The 21,644-nt window shown below is 44.4% G+C and overlaps 1 protein-coding gene across 3 annotated transcripts in view; it reads right to left on the bottom strand.

Annotated features, from left to right (window-relative positions):
- Positions 1-6,596: 6,596 nt before the first annotated feature.
- CCDC61 (coiled-coil domain containing 61) overlaps positions 6,597-21,644 on the bottom strand; it is a 28,643-nt gene continuing 13,595 nt past the window's right edge. For all 3 annotated transcript variants that reach the window (XM_068249469.1, XM_068249470.1, XM_068249471.1), the window contains exons 6-14: positions 18,931-19,141; positions 14,851-14,933; positions 14,582-14,769; positions 14,421-14,499; positions 12,802-12,851; positions 12,578-12,653; positions 8,351-8,420; positions 8,144-8,213; positions 6,597-7,225 (exon numbers count right to left, since the gene is read on the bottom strand). In XM_068249469.1, the coding sequence (XP_068105570.1) occupies positions 7,131-7,225; positions 8,144-8,213; positions 8,351-8,420; positions 12,578-12,653; positions 12,802-12,851; positions 14,421-14,499; positions 14,582-14,769; positions 14,851-14,933; positions 18,931-19,141 (922 nt within the window). In that variant the 3' untranslated portion in view covers positions 6,597-7,130. The remainder of the gene's footprint in view (positions 7,226-8,143; positions 8,214-8,350; positions 8,421-12,577; positions 12,654-12,801; positions 12,852-14,420; positions 14,500-14,581; positions 14,770-14,850; positions 14,934-18,930; positions 19,142-21,644) is intronic.

Genomic DNA, 21,644 nt, shown 5'->3' with positions numbered 1-21,644 from the left:
ATTTATGAGGCTTATCAGTGTCTAACTCCTCTCCTGAAGGAATTTCCTCAAGAGACGATATATCCACCTCTCCCTCAGATAATTCTGAGTCCCCTGAATCTTCACCCCTCTTTCTTTTTTGTAAATTTACGGCAAAGTCCTGCCCTGGGGGAGGTTGAGGTGTAACCGTGACATCACTACTAGATGTAGAAGGATGAGATGGAGGCACCATAGGAGAAGGAATAGGAACAGTCCCAGCAGCTGGAATGTTTGCCTCCTTAATAGCTTTAATGGCAGTAGCCATTTCAGAACGCATCCATCCCATCAAATCTTTAAACACCACGGGTGATTCTTTCTTCATAACTTTGTCAATACATGTCTGGCATAATGATCTAGATGAAGAAGAGGATATTTTCACGGCACAGATGGCACATCTTTTATGATCAGACTTCTGAGCCTGTTTCCCCTTGTCACTCTTATCAGCCTTGTCAGCTGGATCAGATTTGTCTTTATCCGTTTTAGGAGCATTAGGCTATAAAAGAGACAAAGAGAGAGTGTAACTAACCAGCCTCTTATATAAAAAAACTATTTATACATATCTGAAAAAGGAGTCAGCAGATGACACCAACCAGAGAGGCTTCTGAGCCAGGCTCCACAGATCTGGTGGAGGAGGATCCAGCGGCAGTTTCCATGGTCAGGGAATGGATTCTGACCAGGAACTGAGCTTTAAATAAGCCGCCCAATTATGCCACGCCAAGGTAAGCCGCGCCCCCCCTGACAGAGTGCGCTTCCAAAATATGAACCCCCCGTACAACTGCTGCTGTACCTATAGTTCCTCCTTACCTTATGGGCAAGCGAACCGCTCCCTCACCGCCGGGCTCTGGGATGCAACGCGGCTCACTGCCCTCTGAACGCTGGATAGGCTTACCCGCGGTGACTGAGTGACGTTATCCGGCTGGCGCGATCACATGATCGGCCTCTTCTTCCGCCGGAAGTGCGTCAGACGCGCCTGTGCGCGCGAGATCCGATGGGGGAAACTATTCGGCCGCAGCTCCGGCGCACGCCGGGTCCCTGACCCGCGATACTCGGCCTGAGTCGTGCAGCAGCTCCTGCCTTACAGACATGGTTGGCTTCAGCTCCCCTGTAGCGTCCTGTGTGGTGGACAGAAAACAACTGACGATTTACTGTGAGTTCCCTATTTATATATGCCTGCCTAATGAATATGCAAATGTCTGTGGTATTTTTAGCTTCCTGTCCATTTGAAGTGGGGAAGGAGACAAGTCGCAAGGGTGCTGTCCGAGGACGTTCCTGGGAAAGAGAGCTTTAAAATGATATCCATCAAGCCATAGTTATATTGTATTACACAGGGCGACTTTTTGTCAAAGTCAGCAGCTGCATTCAGCAAAATGGAGCTGCTGACACTGGGGAAAGTGTCGTCCTGTGTAATACAATATAACTATGGCTTGATGGATATAATTTTAAAGCTCTCTTTCTCCTCTTTCTGACGACACCTAAATCGTTGCCCTACGCCTTTTAGTTTTCTCTATTTTCGCGATTGAAATCGCGGCCGCGGCAATTTCAATCGCGAAAATAGCGAAAACTAAAAGGCGTAGGATGGCGGTTTATATATCATTGGAAAGAGGAGAAAGAGAGCTTTAAAATGATGTGCATCTTCCCATAGTTTCTGCACTGCTCGGAGTCCCTTTAAACAGACAAGATTTTTAGTTGCAGAAGACTTTTTCCTATCAAAAGTGGACTTTAGCAATCTTTCACTGTATATCAGTGGCAGAGCTTCTTTTCAACTCTATTGAAAGCTCCTTGTTCAGATGTCAAGCAAATCAATTTTAGACCTGGGACCCACTGGCAGTGCTTTTCTAAGCGCATGTGATTTGTAAAGCTCCAGCTAATGTAATGCTATGAGTGTTTTCTCTCGAGTGGGATCACACACACATACTGTAGAATTACACAATCACACTGGTCTTCCCTTGTCCTTAATCACATTGGTCTACAGAGGACTTCCCTGCTCCCTACTCACACTTGTCTACAGAACCTTTGTCTCCTCCCTGATCTACAAGCACCCATGTCTGCTCCCTACCCACACTGGTCTATATGACTGCTCCTTACTCACCCAGAATAATAGACTGCTACCTACTCTTAGGGCTAGTTCACACCATGAGCGATTGCGCTCAGTTTGCCGATCGCCAGCGTAAAACAAAATATTGGGCAAGCAATGTTACTGACCAGTTAATTCTACAGCAATGTGTATAGACGTTCAAGGGGTGTGCAGTGTGCAGAGAGGACCAAATTCAATATACCAACCCCCCCCCCCCCCCCTCTCAAAAAAAAAAAAAAAAGTCCTACTGAACTACAATACCAAAAACATGAGTTAGCAAAAAATCAGGATATTGGTGTGGTTCTATAGGACCTCTTGCTCTTTTTGTTTTGGTATCTTAGGTAGGCTGGCTTAACCTTTTGGTGACCGCTGATAGCAAATCCTACGCCGCACTCGTGGCTGTCTAAGCCTGATGCAGCGTAGGATTTACGCAACCTGCTGCTTCCACTCTCTACGCAATCGTGCACACCGGCGAGAGGAGATTAAGCTGTCAAATGACAGCTGGCATTTACCCTCAGTGATCAGGAGCTACCACGATTGGCTCCTGATCACTACGATCACCGGCGGATTGTAACAATCACTATTAGACAAGTGGTGGTAGGAGGGGAAGAAGAGGATCCACTTACCTTTCTGACGTTCCCCTGGCGATCGTCACTCCCTTCCGCTCTGACGCAATTGTTGGGTCCCGGCTTGATGATGTCATCAAGCTGTAACCCGGAACTTAACGCCAGTGGGAACAAGGATGCTGGTCAGAGCGGAGGGGGCTAGAGCTGCTCATCACTGGAGCCTGGGAGGAGAGTAAAGGCTTCTGGCAATATGCAGTACACCTGGCAATACAGGGGGCACCATGCCTAGCTAGCCATACTAAGGATCAGGCTGCCTGACCTCCCCCCCCCCCCAAATGCACCCCTCCCCTGCTTGTAAAATGGCCTGATCCTTAAGGGGTTAGGCAGCCGGTCCCCAAAGGGTTAAACACAGTAGCTTTGTGCATATTCGGTTTGTTCCATCTGAAACAGCTGTACAATATTTACTCTCCCTCATGTGATAGCAAGACGCAGCATGAACTTGATAGGTCTAGTCATGGGTGATCTGTGTGATGTCACCTTCCAATTCCTGTTCCCTCACAAATTACCATTCAGGGTATTCTAAAGGGTTTCAACACTGCAGACAATGTTACCTTTTGGGTTGGTTGGGTAATCCACGCACAATACAATTTTGATTGTACAGTATATACAATCGATGCAATCTGAGATCTCGTATAGAAAACAGGTAAGCTGCCACCACTTAGCATTAGCTTTCAAAGATGCTACTCTAACCCTAGTCCTGTAGGAAAAAGGATATAACAAAATATATTATCAATAACAGTTATGGTAACGTTCTATCTAAAAGGCAGGATTCTTTGCAGAGGATATTCAGACCAGGCGCTTAGACAAATGATTTTTACATTATTTTAAAACAAAATAGTGCATAAAATGAATATGGAAAAATACTCAGCAGAATGAGATTTGATATAGTAAAACAATAGGAATAAAAAGTTGAAATAGTAACTGTATAAAGTCTGCGCAGTCCATGGAATTACCATGTCCTTTTGGAAATTGCAAGTCCCAGAATGTTGGTCAATAGTTGTTAATTGTCCAACGTACAAAAGGAGTGGAGCCAGGTCCAATCAGCTAGCAGATGGATCAGCACTGAGGCCTGGAACCCACAAGTCGAAGTTGAATTAGCGCTTTCTAAACGAGTTCATTAACGTTTTCTGGCTATTTTGGCAGCAATTTTAAAAAAGTGTACGCTTTTTGCCAGCGATTGTGATTTGAATTCTGATTGGTCGTTTCAAATTATTTTTTATAGTGTGCAGTAATTCAAAAGTCACACACAAATCGCTATGTGTAGAGATTAATGAGCTATTTTCCAGCGCTGCAATACTTTACATTGGAGCGCAAATGCTCCCAAAATGCTGCATGTCCTGCGATTGCAATTTTGCTATTCTTAAATCGCTACTGTGGAATGTTACACCCCATTTACATAGGCAGAGCGTTTAGGCAAATCGCTAGCGATTTAAAGCGATCCCTAAATGCTCAAAAAACTCTACTGGGTTCCAGCCCTGTAGGACCCTTTAGAATCTGCAGCACAGACTTTTAACCCACTCTTTGCTGGGTGGAGATTGTAATGACAGATGGGCAGACCCTGGTACATGATCCAGTTCTGCCCCTCCCCCCCCCTCAGTAGAGCAGAAAGAGATATGAAATGTTTGTAAATATCACATCTCTGTGGCAATCCATCAGGCAGTGTCGATGCAAATAATTATGAGTGCATTGGGTTCTCTGGTGTTCATAGCTATCAAAACACTGTGTAGTTATTAAGTGGTATATCAGGGAATCCCCATATGTCGGTGGCAGAATGTGCTAGAACGACGATTACTGGCTGGACACATTCATGTTGTATCCAGCGGCAATCGAAGTATGGAAATATAATAAAAACGTATATTATTTATTCCTAGGTTGATTAAAGTTGTTATCAAATTCCCTCTCCCTCTGCCGCCCTTTGGCACCTGATTGCTGCTCTCTTTGAAGCTACCTGAGGGAGCTTTATGGCTTGGCTTCTAGCTTATCAGAAAGCCTGTGATGTACATGTTAGGGAGCCTGCTAGGCTCCACTATGTTGCTTAGTTGGCTCTGGTAGAAGGTTTTTTGGGCTTCATTGTCACCTTTCCGGTAAACACCACAATTAGAGAGCTCTGAATTGTCATTCTTCACTCCTGACAGAAACACAAAACTAAAGCTGAAAGGAAAATTTGGGAGCAGGCCTTTATGTGCGTACGTTTGTGCAAATGGCGCATCCACGAATGGCAAATCCGTCACAATCTATATTTCACAATGCAGAATCGGGTATAGAAATATTCAACACTGCAGGGTCAGAAGTATGTGGACACAACACCAAAACCTACATGTGGTTGTTGAACATTTACTTTCAAAACCATACAAATTAATATAAAGTAAATAACACCTTTGCTGCTGTAACAGCCTGATCTTCTGGATAGTTGTAAAGATTTGCTAACTTTCACACACAGTCTGAGAGGCTTGGCACTGATGTTTGGTGTTGTGGCCTGGCTTATAATTGGAATTCCAATACAACTCGAAAGGAGCTCAATGGAGTTCAGGTCTGGGCTCATGGTTGGTTTTTTATTGGTTCTCATGCAAAGGCAAGCTGATCAAATTTGTCCACATCATATCTTTATGGACCTCAGTTTGTGGATTAGGAACACAATAAGAAAAGCCAAACATTTTTCTCCTCCACCATGTTTAAAAGTTGGCATGATGCATGCAGGCAACATTTTCCTGGCAGCGATTCTTTGTCAGTCACCACATGGTAAAGGGTATTTCATTACTAGTATTGCTCATTTCAACAGTTTTATAATTATAGATGACAAGCATATGCTCAATTTGATCATGTGACAGATTTGTAAGACTCTGATCTGCACTATTCATGTCATTCTTCAGCACATGATCAGGACCAGCAAATCAGAGCCCTGCAGCATAATGAATAGCAATCTTGCTTTTCTGCGCTAGAGTCCCTGGTTTAAATCTGGGCCAGAGCACAACCTGCATTGAGTTTGTAGGTTCTCCCGGTGTTTGCATGGGTTCCCTTCTCGGAATCCAGTTTACTCCCTCGTCCCAAAGACCCTATGTAGTAGAAGAGCTTACCTACACTATCTGTTTTTAATATTTAAAATCTGGTAATCATGGTACATGGATGAGGTAAAATTGGCCAATTTTAGCACCTCCGTGTAGTATGAGAGCCATCAGATTTAGGATACTATGATAAGATTGTGTAGGTAAGCACTTGTACATGGAAGTGATAAAATTGACCACGTTTACCAGATTTTGACTGGGAGCTCCTCTGAAGTACAGTATATGACTACTATAAAGGCCTGCAGATGTCAGCGCTATTATCAGGGCCGGACTAAGCACAAACCCACATTCACCATCCTGGAGCTGGGCTGACATAACCATTCCCAGAGCATAGGTGGCTACATAGGAGGGGTGGATGAGACTGCCCATCCAGCCTCCCCCAGCTCTCTATGGTCTGTGACAGGGATGTTAGTGTGGTTTCAGGATGGAGAGTGTGGGCACGACTGGCAGGGGAAGAGGGATAACACAGTGATAACCGAGCCAGCCACAGAACACATGCGGTGCGGAGTTCAGAGCACCAATACTTCTGTGCCTATCGGCTCCTGAGATGTAAATCCAGCCCGGGATGTTGTATTGTAAATATGCTTGATTGGGATCAATAGATGTGACTCTGCTGCTGCCACAATTAGGCACTTCACTCAAAACTTATTTCTAAAAACAGAGAAAAAAAAAAAAAGAGACAGCATACGGTAAGTCTTCTTGAATACAAATATATTTAAAAAACAAAAGTTTCAAACCTAAAACGAGACATTAAAATACAAAACAAATAAATAAAAAATCATTAAAAAAAAAAAAAAAAAATACCCACCCACCAAGTCCCAACAACAACAAAACAAATTAATAATTTACAGAAAGAGGTTGCTAATCATGCAGTCCCTTCATGTGTCATGCATAGACGTCACTATCTAGCAGCTTTGTAGGCCCTCATTTCTTCTGAAAGTGGTATATCCTATGCTTGATGTCTCAAGTAATCCTTATGAGATCACCTAATGAGAAACTTAGGCTCATCAATCTCCATCTTCATTTTATTTAGTCAATTTGGCATCATATCCTGAGCAAAGCTTTCTCAGATATTTTCCCTCTCGAAATTCTTCAACATGGACTGTCAGGTTCTCCCCACAGTTCTGCAGTGTGAAGGATTCAGCACTGGAATATATTCGGGAATCCTTCATGTTTATTGCAGATTACTCAGGATCCTGCAATATATTGCTGATGCATCATCTAAATGATGATCATGGAATGTTGAAGATTATTAGTATATCGTGTCCTGTTGCAAGTGATTCTGATTGGCCATTGTATCTCAGCACACACACACATCATACATGATTGAAGCTGTTCAGATTCCTCCACTTAGGTGCGTGTATCTAGATTCCTCATGTAATCTTGCAGTGCCTGTAGTCGGGCATCAATGTCTGAGAGATCGGACATGGGGTCAAGGCGGTTTTCTGGGAAGATTAAAAAAATAAAAATGAGGTTAGATAGGATGTATGCTGCACTCTGGCGGCAGTCAGATCTATGGAATAATGCTAAATAGGGTTGGTCAATAAGATGTTAGTAATTGCAAGCAAATTCAATGTAGCTTGGAATTGGCCCAGACAGACAGTGCAGATTCTGATATATGTGACCACCCTTATCCCCCTCCCCATGCAAACAAGTATTCTGAGACCTGTGAATTCACCTCCTGTCAGCTGCACTTTTGCACCCTCACGGAGTCACATATGAGTAAGACTGCAGCAAGGCTCTGATGCGACATGGTTCTGCCTGCCACCAGGTTATGCCACCAACACACGTAGTGTTACAAATGCTGCCATTCAGCGAAAGTGACAGTAGTGGGTGGCAGGCAGGATGCTTAACTGCCCAACAGGCTTGCAGTTCAGCCCCCCCATCTTAAATTCCTACTGACCTAACGCCAATGGGCAGTGGGATGGTGGCGCTGCCAGGATCACCAATGCCAATTGGCGTCACAGTCCTTAAGAGGTTAGCAAGGAACATGTGCATGTTCCCTGCTAATAAACAGAGCAGGGATCCGGGATCAGCCTGCCAGCCGCGACCGGAGCTGACAGGCTGTAGTGATTAAAAAAAACAAAAAAAAAAAAACTAATAAATAAATGTACAGCGCTGCGATCTAGCTGTGATCTGAAGGGGGGTGGGGCTGCAAGGTAAACATCAGGCTAGCGACAAGCAGATTGTCGCTAGCCTGCCGATATTTTTAGGGGGGATAGCAGAGCCCAAGGGGAGGGGGAGAAAGACTAGCTGCAGCAATAGAGCCTCTGGGTCCCATTAAGATTTCAATTTTCCGCCTCGGGTTCTCTTTAAGCTCTGTATCTTTTAAATCAAGATTTAAGCATCAGGAGTCCCTTTACCTTTCTGAGTTTTCCTGTCATACGTTGGAGTGCTGGAGAGCCTCTTTTTGCTAGCTGTTCGATCTCTCTTCTGCAGAGCCAAAAATAAACACAAAAATAGAGCTGTAAAAAGCTTTCTTGGTGTTACAAAATGAATGGTTGCCAATGTACTGCTAAGTAACGGTCTGATTAGAACAACTAAGCATATCGGGATGATGGAGAACTTACACTATTCCTGCTATTCCATGACGAAGGAGCAAATGGCTTCCTGCCACGTGCAGCTGGCTTTCTGTCACCACTAGAACAGAATTAAAGTAAATTGTGAGCAAAAATTTGGGCAGATGACAAACTGTGATCTAGTCATAACAGTAAAAGGCCTGTCGGCTATAAAGACATAATGCAAATAGGAGTTTCAGACTCGCAAATCCCTCAGAAAAGAGAGAAAGAAAAAAACTAACACGAAAAATCCAAACAACTGTAAGCCTACCCCACCTCCCCAAAAGGAAAAAAATTTTTTTGAAGAAAGAGTCAAACCTCACAACCACTGTACAGGTGGACAAATTAAACCATTTCCACTCAAGCATGTGGCTGTGTGGGTTCCCCTAGAAGTTTTTGAGCAGTGGCCAAAAGCCATTATGGGCCAGGGTACCCCAAAGGATGAGAGTTAAAAAACAGATAAAAGGGAGTGTAAAGGCGGCTACACATCAGGCGACTTGGCGGCCAATCGACCATCCGATTAGATTATAATCGCATTGGATGAAAACCTTTGCCGCCAAGTGCATGCCCGGCCGACAATAAGATCAACTTCAGGACGAAAATTGGTCACATTCTCGATCTCGCATGCTGCAAGATGTTGGACCGACTTGATCAATCGGATGCCCAGCGAGAGTGGCGTGCAATTTCCTGACGATCAACAAACGCAACAAACCCCCGATGCTGTCCCCCAATGAAGAATGCTGCCCTGTGTAAAGTATACATTACCTGTCTGCGGCCTGCGCTTGTCCCTCCGCTGCTCCAGGCGCATTCCCCTCTCCATAAACACACGCCCCACGTGGCTTCCTAGTAAGGGTGCGCGCATGACGTCACACACGTGCGCCCTTACTAGGTAACCACATGGGGCGCGCATGTATGCAGAGGCGATATCCCAAAAACAGCGGGGGACTAGCGCAGGCTGCGGACAGGTAATGTATACTTTACATGGGGTCCATTTACATTAGGGGGGCACAGCGTCAAGGGAGCGGAAGCAGCGCACAAGGCAGATTCCGGATCGATTTCGGCATGAAATTGATCGGTAATCGGCCTGTGGTGTATGGCCAGAGCTCTCTCTCATCATATAGGTGGCCACACACACACACGATTCAATAAAATGACCCGATTTTACGGCAATTTGAAACCAAAAATTCGATTTCCCGAAAAATCAAAAGCTTTTTTTTTTTTTTTTTTTAATTTGAGCGAGAAATCTGGTCGGATTTCCCGTTTTTATTCAATAAAAGTTGATTGGGAATGCAGGATATTTCTGATCAATTTTTATGAAAATTGAATGCGAAGTGTTAGAGTGTCAATTTATTAATATACACACCATAGCAATTTTCTCAGAGTTTCCAATAATTTTTATCTTAAGAAAAATTGAACATAGGTGTGTGGTACATTGGACAGATATTGGACAGATTTTTTAAATGTTACAATCAGTCAGACAAATTGATTGCAATCGTTGAATTGAACAGATATTTAAAAAAATTGTACGGTGTGTGGCCAAGAGAGAAATTTGTCTCTTGGTTGAATCTGCCCATACACCACTAAATGTATGGCTACCTTAAGTCACTGAGTATTTACTTCCTGGGTGATAAATACCGGTAAGCTATAATAAAAGCAAAAACATCTATTAAGTGCCAATACAATGCCTTTCAGGGGACAAACAAGCCCGATTCCTCATGCACCAGTGTCTGTAAATGTACGTATAATCACAAATACATATACCGTATATACTCGCAAGCAAGCCGAATTTTTGACCCCCCCAAAAGTGGGCCAAAAGTTGGGGGGTCGGCTTGCTTGCGAGTCATGGGTGGGTGGGTGGGTGGATAGGTGCTGTCCCTCCCCGCTCCCCCCGCGGCCACCGCTGCTATTACCTTAAGCGGCGCCGCTTCCTCTATCCCCGTCCTCCTCCGGTAACTCATTCACAGCAGCGCGCCCCCCGCTGCTGTGATGACGCAGGAAACCATAGAGAGCGGTTCCCATAGTAACGGCATCGCCGCTACAGAACAGTTTTCACTCCTGTTCACACGCTAGACCAAGGGTCCCCAAACGTTTTGGGTCGAGGGCCGGGTCAACATACTTCAGACTGCTGGGGGGCCGGAGTATACATAGAAGTCTTTGAGGGCCAGACAGTGATGCATACTGAGGTGACAACCTTCAGTCCAATTGGACAACAGTGTCACCTGATGTGGAATTTGATTGGAAACCAGAGAATTACTGCTTTCTGGCGTCATTCTATAGGCGGACCACCAATATTTAAAAATGTAGCTGACCGCATCTATAATACATTTTGGGTGTGGGTGGCCAGTAAGGGCTAACTTTTGTACTCCACTTCGTTGGTTTACCATTTTGCTTCCTTACTGAAGGTTTGGTATGTAGCAACCACTGAATACCAGGAACACCCCTTATTTCCCATCCCTCTAAAGGGACTCCGAGGAGTAAAAAAATAAAATCTGAACTTAGCTGGGGCTCTCTCCAGCTCACCGTAGGTTGGGAGGTCCCTCGGCATCCTTCTGGCTCCTTCTCAGAAATCACGACCGGCGACACCAGGGCCGAGTGTCGGGCTGACAGTTCCTGAACGGTGACGCTCGTCGTCATCACGCCAGCCGCTATGCGTCATCACGACGGCCAGCGTGACAGTACAGCGCAAGCGCGGTCAGAGTTAGAAAACCGCACATGCGCAGTACTGTCACGCCGGCTGCCGTGATGATGCGTAGCGGCCGGCATGGTGACGATGAGCGTCACCGCTCAGGAGGTGTCAGCCCAGCCCTGTGTCGCCGGTCCTGATTTCTGCGGAGGGACCGGGAGAGGAGCCAGGAGGACGTCGGGGGACCTCCCGACCTACGGTGGGCTGGAGAAAGCCCCAGGTAAGTTACTATTTTGTGGGTTTTTTTTCTCCTCGGAGTCCCTTTAAAGGCTCATACACACGCCTGACTAAAGTCGGCTGAGGCGGCCGATAGCGACCACCTCAGCTGATAGGTGTTTGTGCAGAGGCTCGTGACCCCTCTCCCAGCGATACACCCAGCAAATCAACTCACACCCCATGACAACCAATGCCATTGTTCATGCCAGTCTCCCGCGTGACCGCACGCACCTCTCTGGTCCCTCTGCCTCCCCGCATATCAACACAACGTCATCTACACAGCCAATACGTGTCTGCGCGGCCTGGCCCAGCGATGTCACCTAAGAGGATTGGGTCCTGATCCGTGATGGGCAACAGTCATACGCACCTTTAGGCTGGTTTCACAGTGGGACGTTAAAGTTCCACGTTACAGCAGCCAGTAACGCAGCCTAACTCACAGCACTGTAAAATCAATGTGCTGTTTCACAGTGCACACGTTGCGTTACATAGTAACTCAGCACGTTTAAACAAAGTGCTGCATGCTGTACGTTATACTGGTCTAAGCCACGTTAGACTATTTGCACATGCTCCGTAATGTTGGAGGAGGAGGTCTCCCCCCCTCCGCGGCCAGCCACATGGCTAATTAATATTCTCTGCACTGTGGTGACTCGTGGTGGGACTCGTAGTGTTGTCCGGATCATGAACGAATCGTTCATTTGATCCGGATCTTTTTTGTAAGTCGAATCATCCGGATCACCACAATGAAAGACTCGGTTCACAGTGGATGTCTGTCTGGAAGAAACAGGAACATACAGAATGTACAGTGTAGGGAAAGTCCTGTCCTGCTAATCATTTCACCCAGTCTGCTTCCATAGTAAAATTATTCAAATGATTCAGTTCAAAGATCCGGATCTTTTCAATGATCCGATTCAAATGATCCAAATCCTTAAAAAGATCCGGACTTCCTATCACTAACCTGGAGCGGCTGCTTAGAAAGCTGCATAACGCAGCTCAATCTGACGTCCAACTTCAACACCACCATGCGTTGCGTTAGGGGCACGTTATACGGCCATAACGTCTCCTAAAACGCAACGTCTTGGTGGGAAAGTAGCCTTAGAGTCCTAGCTTTTTTCAAGGTTACTTAGATCCTTATGATTGCCCATTTTCCAACATGTCAATTTCATGAACTGTCTGTTCCCTTGTTAACTTATCTACACCACCCTCTTAACAGCTGCCATTGTAATAAAATAAATCTGTTTTTTACTTCACTTGTCAGAGGCATTAATGATTTGGACGTTAAGTATACAGACAATACATAGGTGTATAAACATTCGGCTCAGGATGAACAGTATGTATGTCACCTGTTGGGTTTTGGCTCCACATACTCCATTTCATCTCCAGAGCTTTGGTAGGATCGGTGACTTTGAAGACTCTCAACTGTTATAGAAAAACAGGACTTAGCATTTTATCCTGCCCATATGTACACTAGGATGGAGATGAGCACTGCACAAGCAGAAACACCATACAGACAAGACATAGAAAGATAGAATGAAAATGTTCTGGAATTTCAAATGCTGTGGCCCACCTGATGAGCTGCGTCTCTGACTAGATGGCGATGTCAAGGATCTTCGACCTCTGCAATAAATAGTAGGTAAATGGTTATCGCATGTAGCTTACACCTCTGCACTTTACTGCACACGTGTGTATGCACTACATAGCTATTCTGGCGTTACACATTGTCATCAACTGTATAGGTGTTTTAGAGCGACTTAGGCACAGTTTAAAGGACATCTGAGCTGTAAGGATAAATATTAGATTTATGTAACTTTTTTTTCCCCAACCCCTAGCAGCCCAAGTGGTCCCTCCGTGTAGTTCCACTACCGTCCAGTGCACCCCTAGCCCTTCTGAAACATCAACTACAGCTGTGATTGTGGGCTAAGGCGCATGCATGACAACATGCTTCACTCAATCATGCTCCCGTAGCCAGGAGGGTTTGGCTCCTGCGTAGTTGTGAGCTGCGCAAACAGAACGATCCTGGTTATGGGAGCGCATTTGAGAAAGGCATGTGGACATACATGTTCCATAGCCTGCAACTACAGGTGCGATCGGTGATCTTCCAGAGGGGCTAGCGGTGCTCTGGAAGGGAGCGGAACCAAGGGACCAGGTAGACTACTAAGGGTTAGAAAAAAAAAAAAACAGGTAAGTAAATGTAATTTTTATCCCTTAAAGAGAACCTGTACTGAGTAAAATTATTTAAAATAAACACATGAGGTAACTTCAAATGAACATTACATAGTTACCTTGCCATCAGTTCCTCTCAAAAACTCACCATTTTCTGCTGACAGTGATCCCTTCCAGTTCTGACAACATTTTGTCAGAACTGAAATATATCAGTTGCTGTCGGTTATATTTCAGTTGCTGTCAGTTACAGCTGAGCGGAGAACTGATGTGTCCATGTTTCCCTATGGCTCAAGTGGGCGATGTTACAGTTTAACTGTGTGCTGACCAGAAAGCTGTTATGGTGTAATGGCCATTTTCCAAATGGAGGACGGATAAATCCAATGATCACAGTGGAGAAACAGGATGCAAGAGAGGAAAAAGAGATTGAGGAGTAGACTGCACAGGAGGTAAGTATGACTTGTGTATGCTTATTTTGACTTTTAATTTTCAGTTCAGGTTTTCTTTAAGTTTGGATGTCCTTTAAGTATTGGCAAATGCACCTAGGAAATGCAAGAAGACCTGAGAAGGAGCCCTGAAAGCCAGAGCTTATATTTTAGTTTCAAACAGTATTGCAGAAGTCTTGAAGTTCTGTAAGACCTTTACCGCTATCAAAGTCTCAATATCCTTCATTTCCTGTCACACAATAAAATTAGGCTGAAGTTGCATTTCAAAGTCCTAGTTCAACCTCATGGTTTCTACATGGTTAATTAAAAAAGGAGACTAGAGAACTATGCTATTAGTTACAAAAAAGTCATATTTGATGCACCTATTCCAGAGATATCCCCTTTGGGAATACTAGTCGCATGAAAGGGGTTTGTGCACAAAGTATGCAGCTTCCCCAATACAGAGTCATCACCTGACCTCAATCACCTCCTCCCTTCAACAAAGCATCACAGGGAGGACACAATTTATTTAGAAGAAAGACATCTATGGCTCAGGTAGACTTCACAGGTAGAGAAGACAAGTTGTGAAGCAGTCACTTACTTCTTTAGGTTCATCTCCTGCTGTTTGCGCTCTCTGTCTCGTATATAGGCTGTAGGATCGAATCGTGGAGGGCGGAGAGCTAAGAACATAAAAGAGGCATTTTAGACTTGGGCGTATACTGTACCTCATTATGGTATAAAATGGAGGGAAACTTTGCTTACCCACAGGAGAAGGTGATAAGCGTGGCTGCCTGGCCCTTCCTCCTCCAGAGCTCAGCCCACTTCTTTCCCGAGATGTGGATCTATCCCTCCTTATGCCAACCTCTCCACGAGAGTTACTATGGTGAGTGGGCCCCCGACCAGCAGAGCTGGAGCGACTCTGAGGTGAAGGTCCAGTTGGTGTCACACGCCTTTAACAAGAAACAATATCAAGTAAATATGATGCTAACATAGTTCCACATCATCTTAAATCAGCAATCTATTTTTCTTACCCTCTTTTGTACATTGCTAGTTCTGTGGTCAAGCTTTTCACCTTTAGACGAAGTGTACGTTCCATCGCTCGTGCCTCTTCTAACTAAATCAAAGAAAAAAAAAACCTTTAATGTTCACTATTCTACACAGGCCCACCAGAAGACATGGCCAACTGATTTAATAAGCTTTAAGAGGATCTTTAACCAAGGATTAAACTTTCTCCCAGTAGCGATGCCCCGATTCCCACAAGAAATCTTTACCATTCCTCGACAAGGAAATCTATATGGATGACATTGTGGTGAAACCCCTCCCACTGTGTGATGTCAGTAAAGTTCCTCTCCAATACTATATGGCACAGGTGTCCAACACAAGGCCTGCGGGCCCAATGCAGCCCTCCTTGCCATTTTATGTGGCCCTCCAGAGCGTCAAATGTGCATCATTGTAAGCAGTAAAAACATCACCACCACCACCACACTGCCTTCCCAACCAGTGGAGCATGCTGGTGACAGTTTCTGGCTAAAACATTGGCATCAATTCACTAAGATCATGCTGGAGATAGTATGGCAAGAGAAAAAAAAAAAAAAAACACCTTACCTCCACACAGTGAGAGAGTTATCTTATCTCTAGATTCCTTAAGTTACCTCCTCTGTAGTTACCTCCTCTGTAGTTATTTTCACACGCAGTTAATTAACATCCTGCCTTTAACTTTAAAAATCTGGAGTTATTTTAAGGATTGAAGAGTTAACTTAAAGACAGAAGAGTTAACTTTAGGTTTGCCTGAGGTAAAATGTTTCCTGAATACAACATGACTCATCACCATGGTGACCACTCTAGAAACGTTATTAAAGACAGGAGATAAACTTAGTGAATTGAGACCATTGTCAGTTTGAGATGGGGTGCAGCATCAACCCTTTGCTCCCCTAAGAAAAATTACCATCCTAACTCTTGTGTGTTGGGCCACATTTCATATTGAAGATTTTGAAACACACACACACACACACACACACACACACACTTTCTGTATGCGGGGAAACAAAAGAAGTGGTAGTGATATCCTCTCAGACTTTATACTGATAAAAAGGATATAAACGGATACTTTTTATAAATATTTTTGCACAAGTGTTGTCTTCAATAAAAATCTTTGGTATTTTTGCATATAAACTCTTCAAGTTCCTTCAGTTTTTTGCTACATATATCCTTTTCAACAGCACTAATCTAATACAGTTCCAAGCCATAATTTGCTCTGAAAGAAACGCGTACACAGTTTGACCATCCCCATAGCAACCTTTTTAGCCAAAGAGCCCTTCCAATACAGGTTTGCTAAAGCTAGACTCTTGGACGCAATTCTGAGCACATCACGAAAGGCATCAGATAAAATTGTTGCCCCCCGATTAGGATTGGGTTAGATTAAAATATCTTCTGCATTCAGAGAAAATAAAAATAACCTCAGTAGCCTGAAGAACTCCATGTGGGTCAGGCTCAGCCAGTGCAGTGCAGTTCTTTGGCTGATAAGAATGCGAGAGAAAGATCAAAACTAAAGGCTGGTACACACGTCGGATTTTCGCGAACGCAAAGTCTCATCAGCTGAACGACAGACTGTACACACGCCCGATTTGACGGGCAAGCGACGGGTCGTCCGCGAAAATCTGACGTGTGTTTGTACCTTAAAACTATTTACCCATTTCAGTCCTCTAGGGCTATAGCCATGTCAGTAATTAGGATGAACTGAGGAATGTGTTCTACTTGATAAACCACACCTTTCCTGATTTAGTCCCATCAATTCATTTGAGCCGTGTTAAGAATTGTGAGGACATCTGCCCTTGAAGACTGGAGTTAGACACCCCTGCTATAAAGTGTACCAGAGCTGTTCCAAATAAAGTTGTATACATACCTGGGGCTTCCTCCAGCCCCATACGTACGGATCGCTTCCACGCCGCCGTACTGTCTTCGTGCATCTCCGATACTGGGGCCCCGCACTTACGTCAGTCAGAGTGCGCCGTTTGCGTATCTCTCCGGCAGCCGCTGGAGAGATACAGAGGGCTCACTTCTCCTGCGTAGACTGGCTCAGACTGACGGAAGTCCAGGGGGCCCAGTATCGGAGCAGCGGGAAGACTGTGTACGGCGGTGTGGGAGTGATTGGAGCGTATGGGGCTGGAGGAAGCCCCAGGTAGGTATAAGGCTTTTTATATCATCCTACTAATATAATAAATGGGAAAGTTCGGATGTTTGTCACTCGATCACGCAAAAACGGCTGAACGGATTTGAATGAAATTTGGCACACACATAGTACATTACCTGGAATAAAGTATAGGATACTTTTTATTCTCATAACCAAAAAGAGACAAATACAAATTTCACTGGAAAATGTAAACTGCAGCCACTCTTCCACTGTTACACTGGAGGTGTATTTAGCTTCTAAGGGTAGAATGGTTAATTTGCATATATTCAGCAGTGATGCACTGGGAGACATCTCAAGCTCACTCCAACCTGAATTATCGCAAATTCTTTCTGTTTTAAGAAAGCAAACTTTTGTTTTTCTTAACATCTTAGTAAGGGGGCTTTTAGGACCATTGTAGTCCCTTACACACTCCAATGAGTTCTGGGTCACCATGAGCTTGCTGGTTAGTGTGTACCTCTCGGTGTTACAAGCCCTACTGCATAGAGCCAAATTAATCCATGCCATGCACTGATGAGGATCAAACAATCCAAAACAGTCTGTATGCATGTTGGATTATTATGGCTCTGTACAAATGAACAAACTGACACATTTCATTCCAGCAGTTCTGGAGGTGTGTTTAGCTTTTAAGGGTAACAATGGTTAATTTGCATATATTCAACAGTGATGCACTGGGAGACATTTTAAGCTCACTCCAACCTGAATTATCGCAAATTCTTTCTGTTTTAAGAAAGCAAACTTTTGTTTTTCTAACTCTGTCAATGGCAGGTTTCTTAAACTTTGCACAGTTGGTCACTGGGTGACTGGGATTAATATTCAGAAAAGTAGGTGGAGCCTACAAAAGCTAATCAAAATTCACCTATTGATTTTCAAAGGAGTGGAGCCACAGCCAATTAGATTTATTTCATTTCAGTGCCAATTATTGATGCCAAAGACCGCAAAGCTCACAAACTAGGTCATCCTTGAATAATTGTGTGTTAGGATTAGAAAAAGTGGGCAGAGGTAACACTAGCCAATCACATACCCGGGCAACGCCGGGCGACCAGCTAGTGTATAATATATATATATATATATATATATATATATATATATATATATATATATATATATATATATATATATATATATATATATATATATATATATATATATATATATATATATATATATATATATATATATATATATATATATATATATATCATATCTAATCTAAATCTACACACTCACCTTAAAACTTGTGTGTGTGTGTGTGTGTGTGTGTGGGGGGGGGGGGGGGGGGGGGGGGGGGGGGGAGTGTGGATAATCTATTGGAGCATACTGTATATAACTAATTTTGACTATAGGTATGTATTATAATTTATTGGTGCATTACTACAAGTGGACACTGGAGGGTGCTTCCCTTCCACATCATTAATCATTGTGGATAAGTCAGGGAGATGTAAACAATTTCAAGCTGATGCACCATAATGCAAATTTATGCAAATTAAGGCCGTGTGAAAATGGACCTATCGTATCCCATCAAGATGGAGTGCGATTTGTGCATTTACAGGCTGCAAAAAGGAGCGAACAAAATTTGCATGATCCTGCATAAACTTGGAAAAACTTGCATCTCATTTTCCATCCACATTGCTTAAATTGAGGAATAAGACCTGTTGATTAAACGCCAGTTGAAGTTTTATTAAGTACAGTATATTACTGCCTCCCATAGACAGAAGCGATGTACCAGTTCACAGATTGATTCTTAGCCAGACATTTATAAACTAGAGCAGGGGAAAAATAATGCACCTACAGGTGAAGGTGTCTTGTCGCCTACATTATTTTATTCTCAAACAGGCTCACAGGTCTTCTGCAGTTTGTAAAAACAAAAAAGAAGCCAGCAAAAAGAAAAAGTCGCCATAGAACTCTATGGCATCGGCTATACCTGCTCAGTAAGCTGCATGCTCTCCTCCCTTCTCTTATTGGAGAGTCGCTGGTTCCGGCTTCTCTCTTTCTGTAGCTCCATCTCCAAAGTCTGCACTGCTCTCTTCAGGACTCGTACGTGACTGGCCTCTTTTCCATTGGGCATTTCAAGGTCCTGCAGCCGCTGTAACGCCAGCTCCGCCTCTCGCTTCTCCTCTGTTACCCTCTGCAGCCTGGAAAGTAAATGAAAACCTCAGACATCTCTCCACACTTTACATTTTCCGTGGCTGAACAAATGGTTTGTGACGATGTCAAAAGAAAACCTAGAGTTAGATTGATTGCCTTCTTTCTCTGCAAGCCGGAGGGATGGACTGCTCTTCTCTTTAACACTTTTGTACTTGCAGGAACTTTATCCGATTCTCCCAAAAGCAGGGAACTGCTCACTCATTCCCCCTCCTCCATAAGGAGGGACCACCACGCGTCACACAGAGTATATAATAAAGTGATTTTTATTTAAAAGCAAACAAATCGAGTCATCTATGGGGCGGTAAGTACACAACTGCCTCCCTTTTTAACCTCCTTGGCAGTAACCCCGAGCTACAGTTGGGGCGGAAAACCGCAGCTCAAAGCGGTACCCCCGACCTACACTCGGGGTAGCCGTCGGAGGTTCTATGCAGAGTAATACATGCAGCAAGCATTTCAACTCACCTCCCAGGGGATCCCACTGTCGGCCACAATTCTTCTTCCTCTCCTCTGAGGCTGTGCTTTCCCCTGGTGAGATCGCAGTCTGTTGTCATGACGACAGCCGGGAATCTCACTATAGGCTTACAGTGCCACCTGGAGGACAGAGGAAAAACTGCAGCGCTGGAGCCCAGGGAGGTGAGAAAGTGAAGGGGCTGCTGCAGACTCTCGTGGTATGATTTTTTTTCATGCTTTTAGGGTCTAAAAGCACATGAAAAAAATTGTACCGCTTTTAGACCCTAAAATCAGAAAGAATCATACCGCCAGGGAGGTTAACCTGCTTTTAGTGTATATTAATCTTCTTGGTACCTCTGTTGTACTAATATTTCACGGCACATTTCATTTGACTCTGATGCTTCTTCCTTCCAAAGCCGCCACGTGAAATACGCCATGAAGCACAAATAGTGAACTCCACCTGACCTAGTCTGCTTGTTCGCTACAGAAATGGGACTAAAGTGTGGTGTTCAGCAGTATCCGGGCGTTCTGAATTAGTTATGCCGAACAACAACACTTCTTAAAGAGACTCTGTAACAAAAATGTCATGCTTTGTTCTACCATCCTACAAGTTCCTAAACATATTCTAATGTGCTCTGGCTTACTGCAGCACTTTCTACTATCACCCTCTCTGTAATAAATCAATGTATCTTTCCCCTGTCGGACTTGTCGGCCTGTGTCTGGAAGGCTGCCAACTCTTCCGTGCTGATCTGTTATACACAGTCTCCAGGCCCCTCTATGCCCACTCCAGTGTGTGTGTTATTTACATAAGCCAGCAGCGTCTCTGCTTATCAGTGAAAGAGAGCTGGATAAAAATCTTCCTCTGTTAGGCTGTGAAAGGAGCTGGCTGACATATAGGCCTAGTGCACACCAGAGCGGTTCGGCTGCGGTTTGCGATCCGCTTGCGGGTGCGGATCCGCTACGGTAATGTATTTCAATGGGCTGGTGCACACCAGAGCGGGAGGCGTTTTGCAGAAACGCATACTCCCGGGCTGCTGCAGATTTTGGATTGCGGATGCGTTTCTGCCTCAATGTTAAGTATAGGAAAACCGCAAACCGCTCTGAAAAACGGCACTTCAGAGCGGTTTGCCAGGCGGTTTTTGTTACAGTAGCTGTTCAGTAACAGATTTCAATACATGAAATCTACTACACCAAAAACGCTTCACAAAACCGCAAAATGCTAGCTGAAACGCTACAGAAAAAGAAGAAAAAGCGTTTCAAAATCTGCTAGCATTTTGCGGATCTGCTAGCGGTTTTTGGTGTGCACCAGGCCATACTGAGGAATTACATAAACAGGCACAGGCAGAGCTGTCTGCAGGAAGCCTGTTACTCTTGAGAGCTGCAGGGGACAGAAGGTAAACACACAAATGATCTTTTGAGATTCAAAAGGAAGGCTGTATACAGCCTGCTTGTGTATGGATGTATTTTCTGTGTGTGGACATACTGTACATCAACCTACTTCCTGTTTTGGTGGCCATTTTGTTTGCAAACAAACTTTTTAAAACTGTTTGACTACTTTTAATGTGGCGGAGAGCAGCGAAATTGTGACAGAGGGTAATAGGAGATGTCCCCTAACACACTGGTATGTTTACTTTTGTGCGATTTTAACAATACAGATTCTCTTTAAAAAGAATCTGTATTAAAAAAAAAAAAAATATGTCCCTGCGGGGTATATCAAGGCTTCCCCCGTCCTCCTCTGTCCCACGGTGGTCTCGCTGTGGGTCCAGGAACAGCAAGCATGTAAATTTACCTTTCTGGCTCCAGCGCAGTTGCCGCTCTGGTCTCTGGAGTAGACGGAAGTAGCCGATTCCAGTCGGGTCCACTCTACTGCACAGTAGAGCGGACCCGACTGGAATTGGCCATTTCTGTGCTGAGAGCCACAACAGCGCACCAGCTGGAGCCAGGGAAGGTAAATATATCAAGCCTTGTCAGGCTTGTCGGGGGAGGATTGCGGGAGACTTTGGAGGAGCCAGCGCTGGATTGCCTGCAGCTACAGGGACG

Source organism: Hyperolius riggenbachi, chromosome 8, assembly GCF_040937935.1.
Source record: "Hyperolius riggenbachi isolate aHypRig1 chromosome 8, aHypRig1.pri, whole genome shotgun sequence".
In the NCBI taxonomy this organism is placed as follows: Eukaryota; Metazoa; Chordata; class Amphibia; order Anura; family Hyperoliidae; genus Hyperolius; species Hyperolius riggenbachi.
Note: the sequence above shows the minus strand (reverse complement) of the source record. Positions and strands in the feature narration are given on the sequence as shown.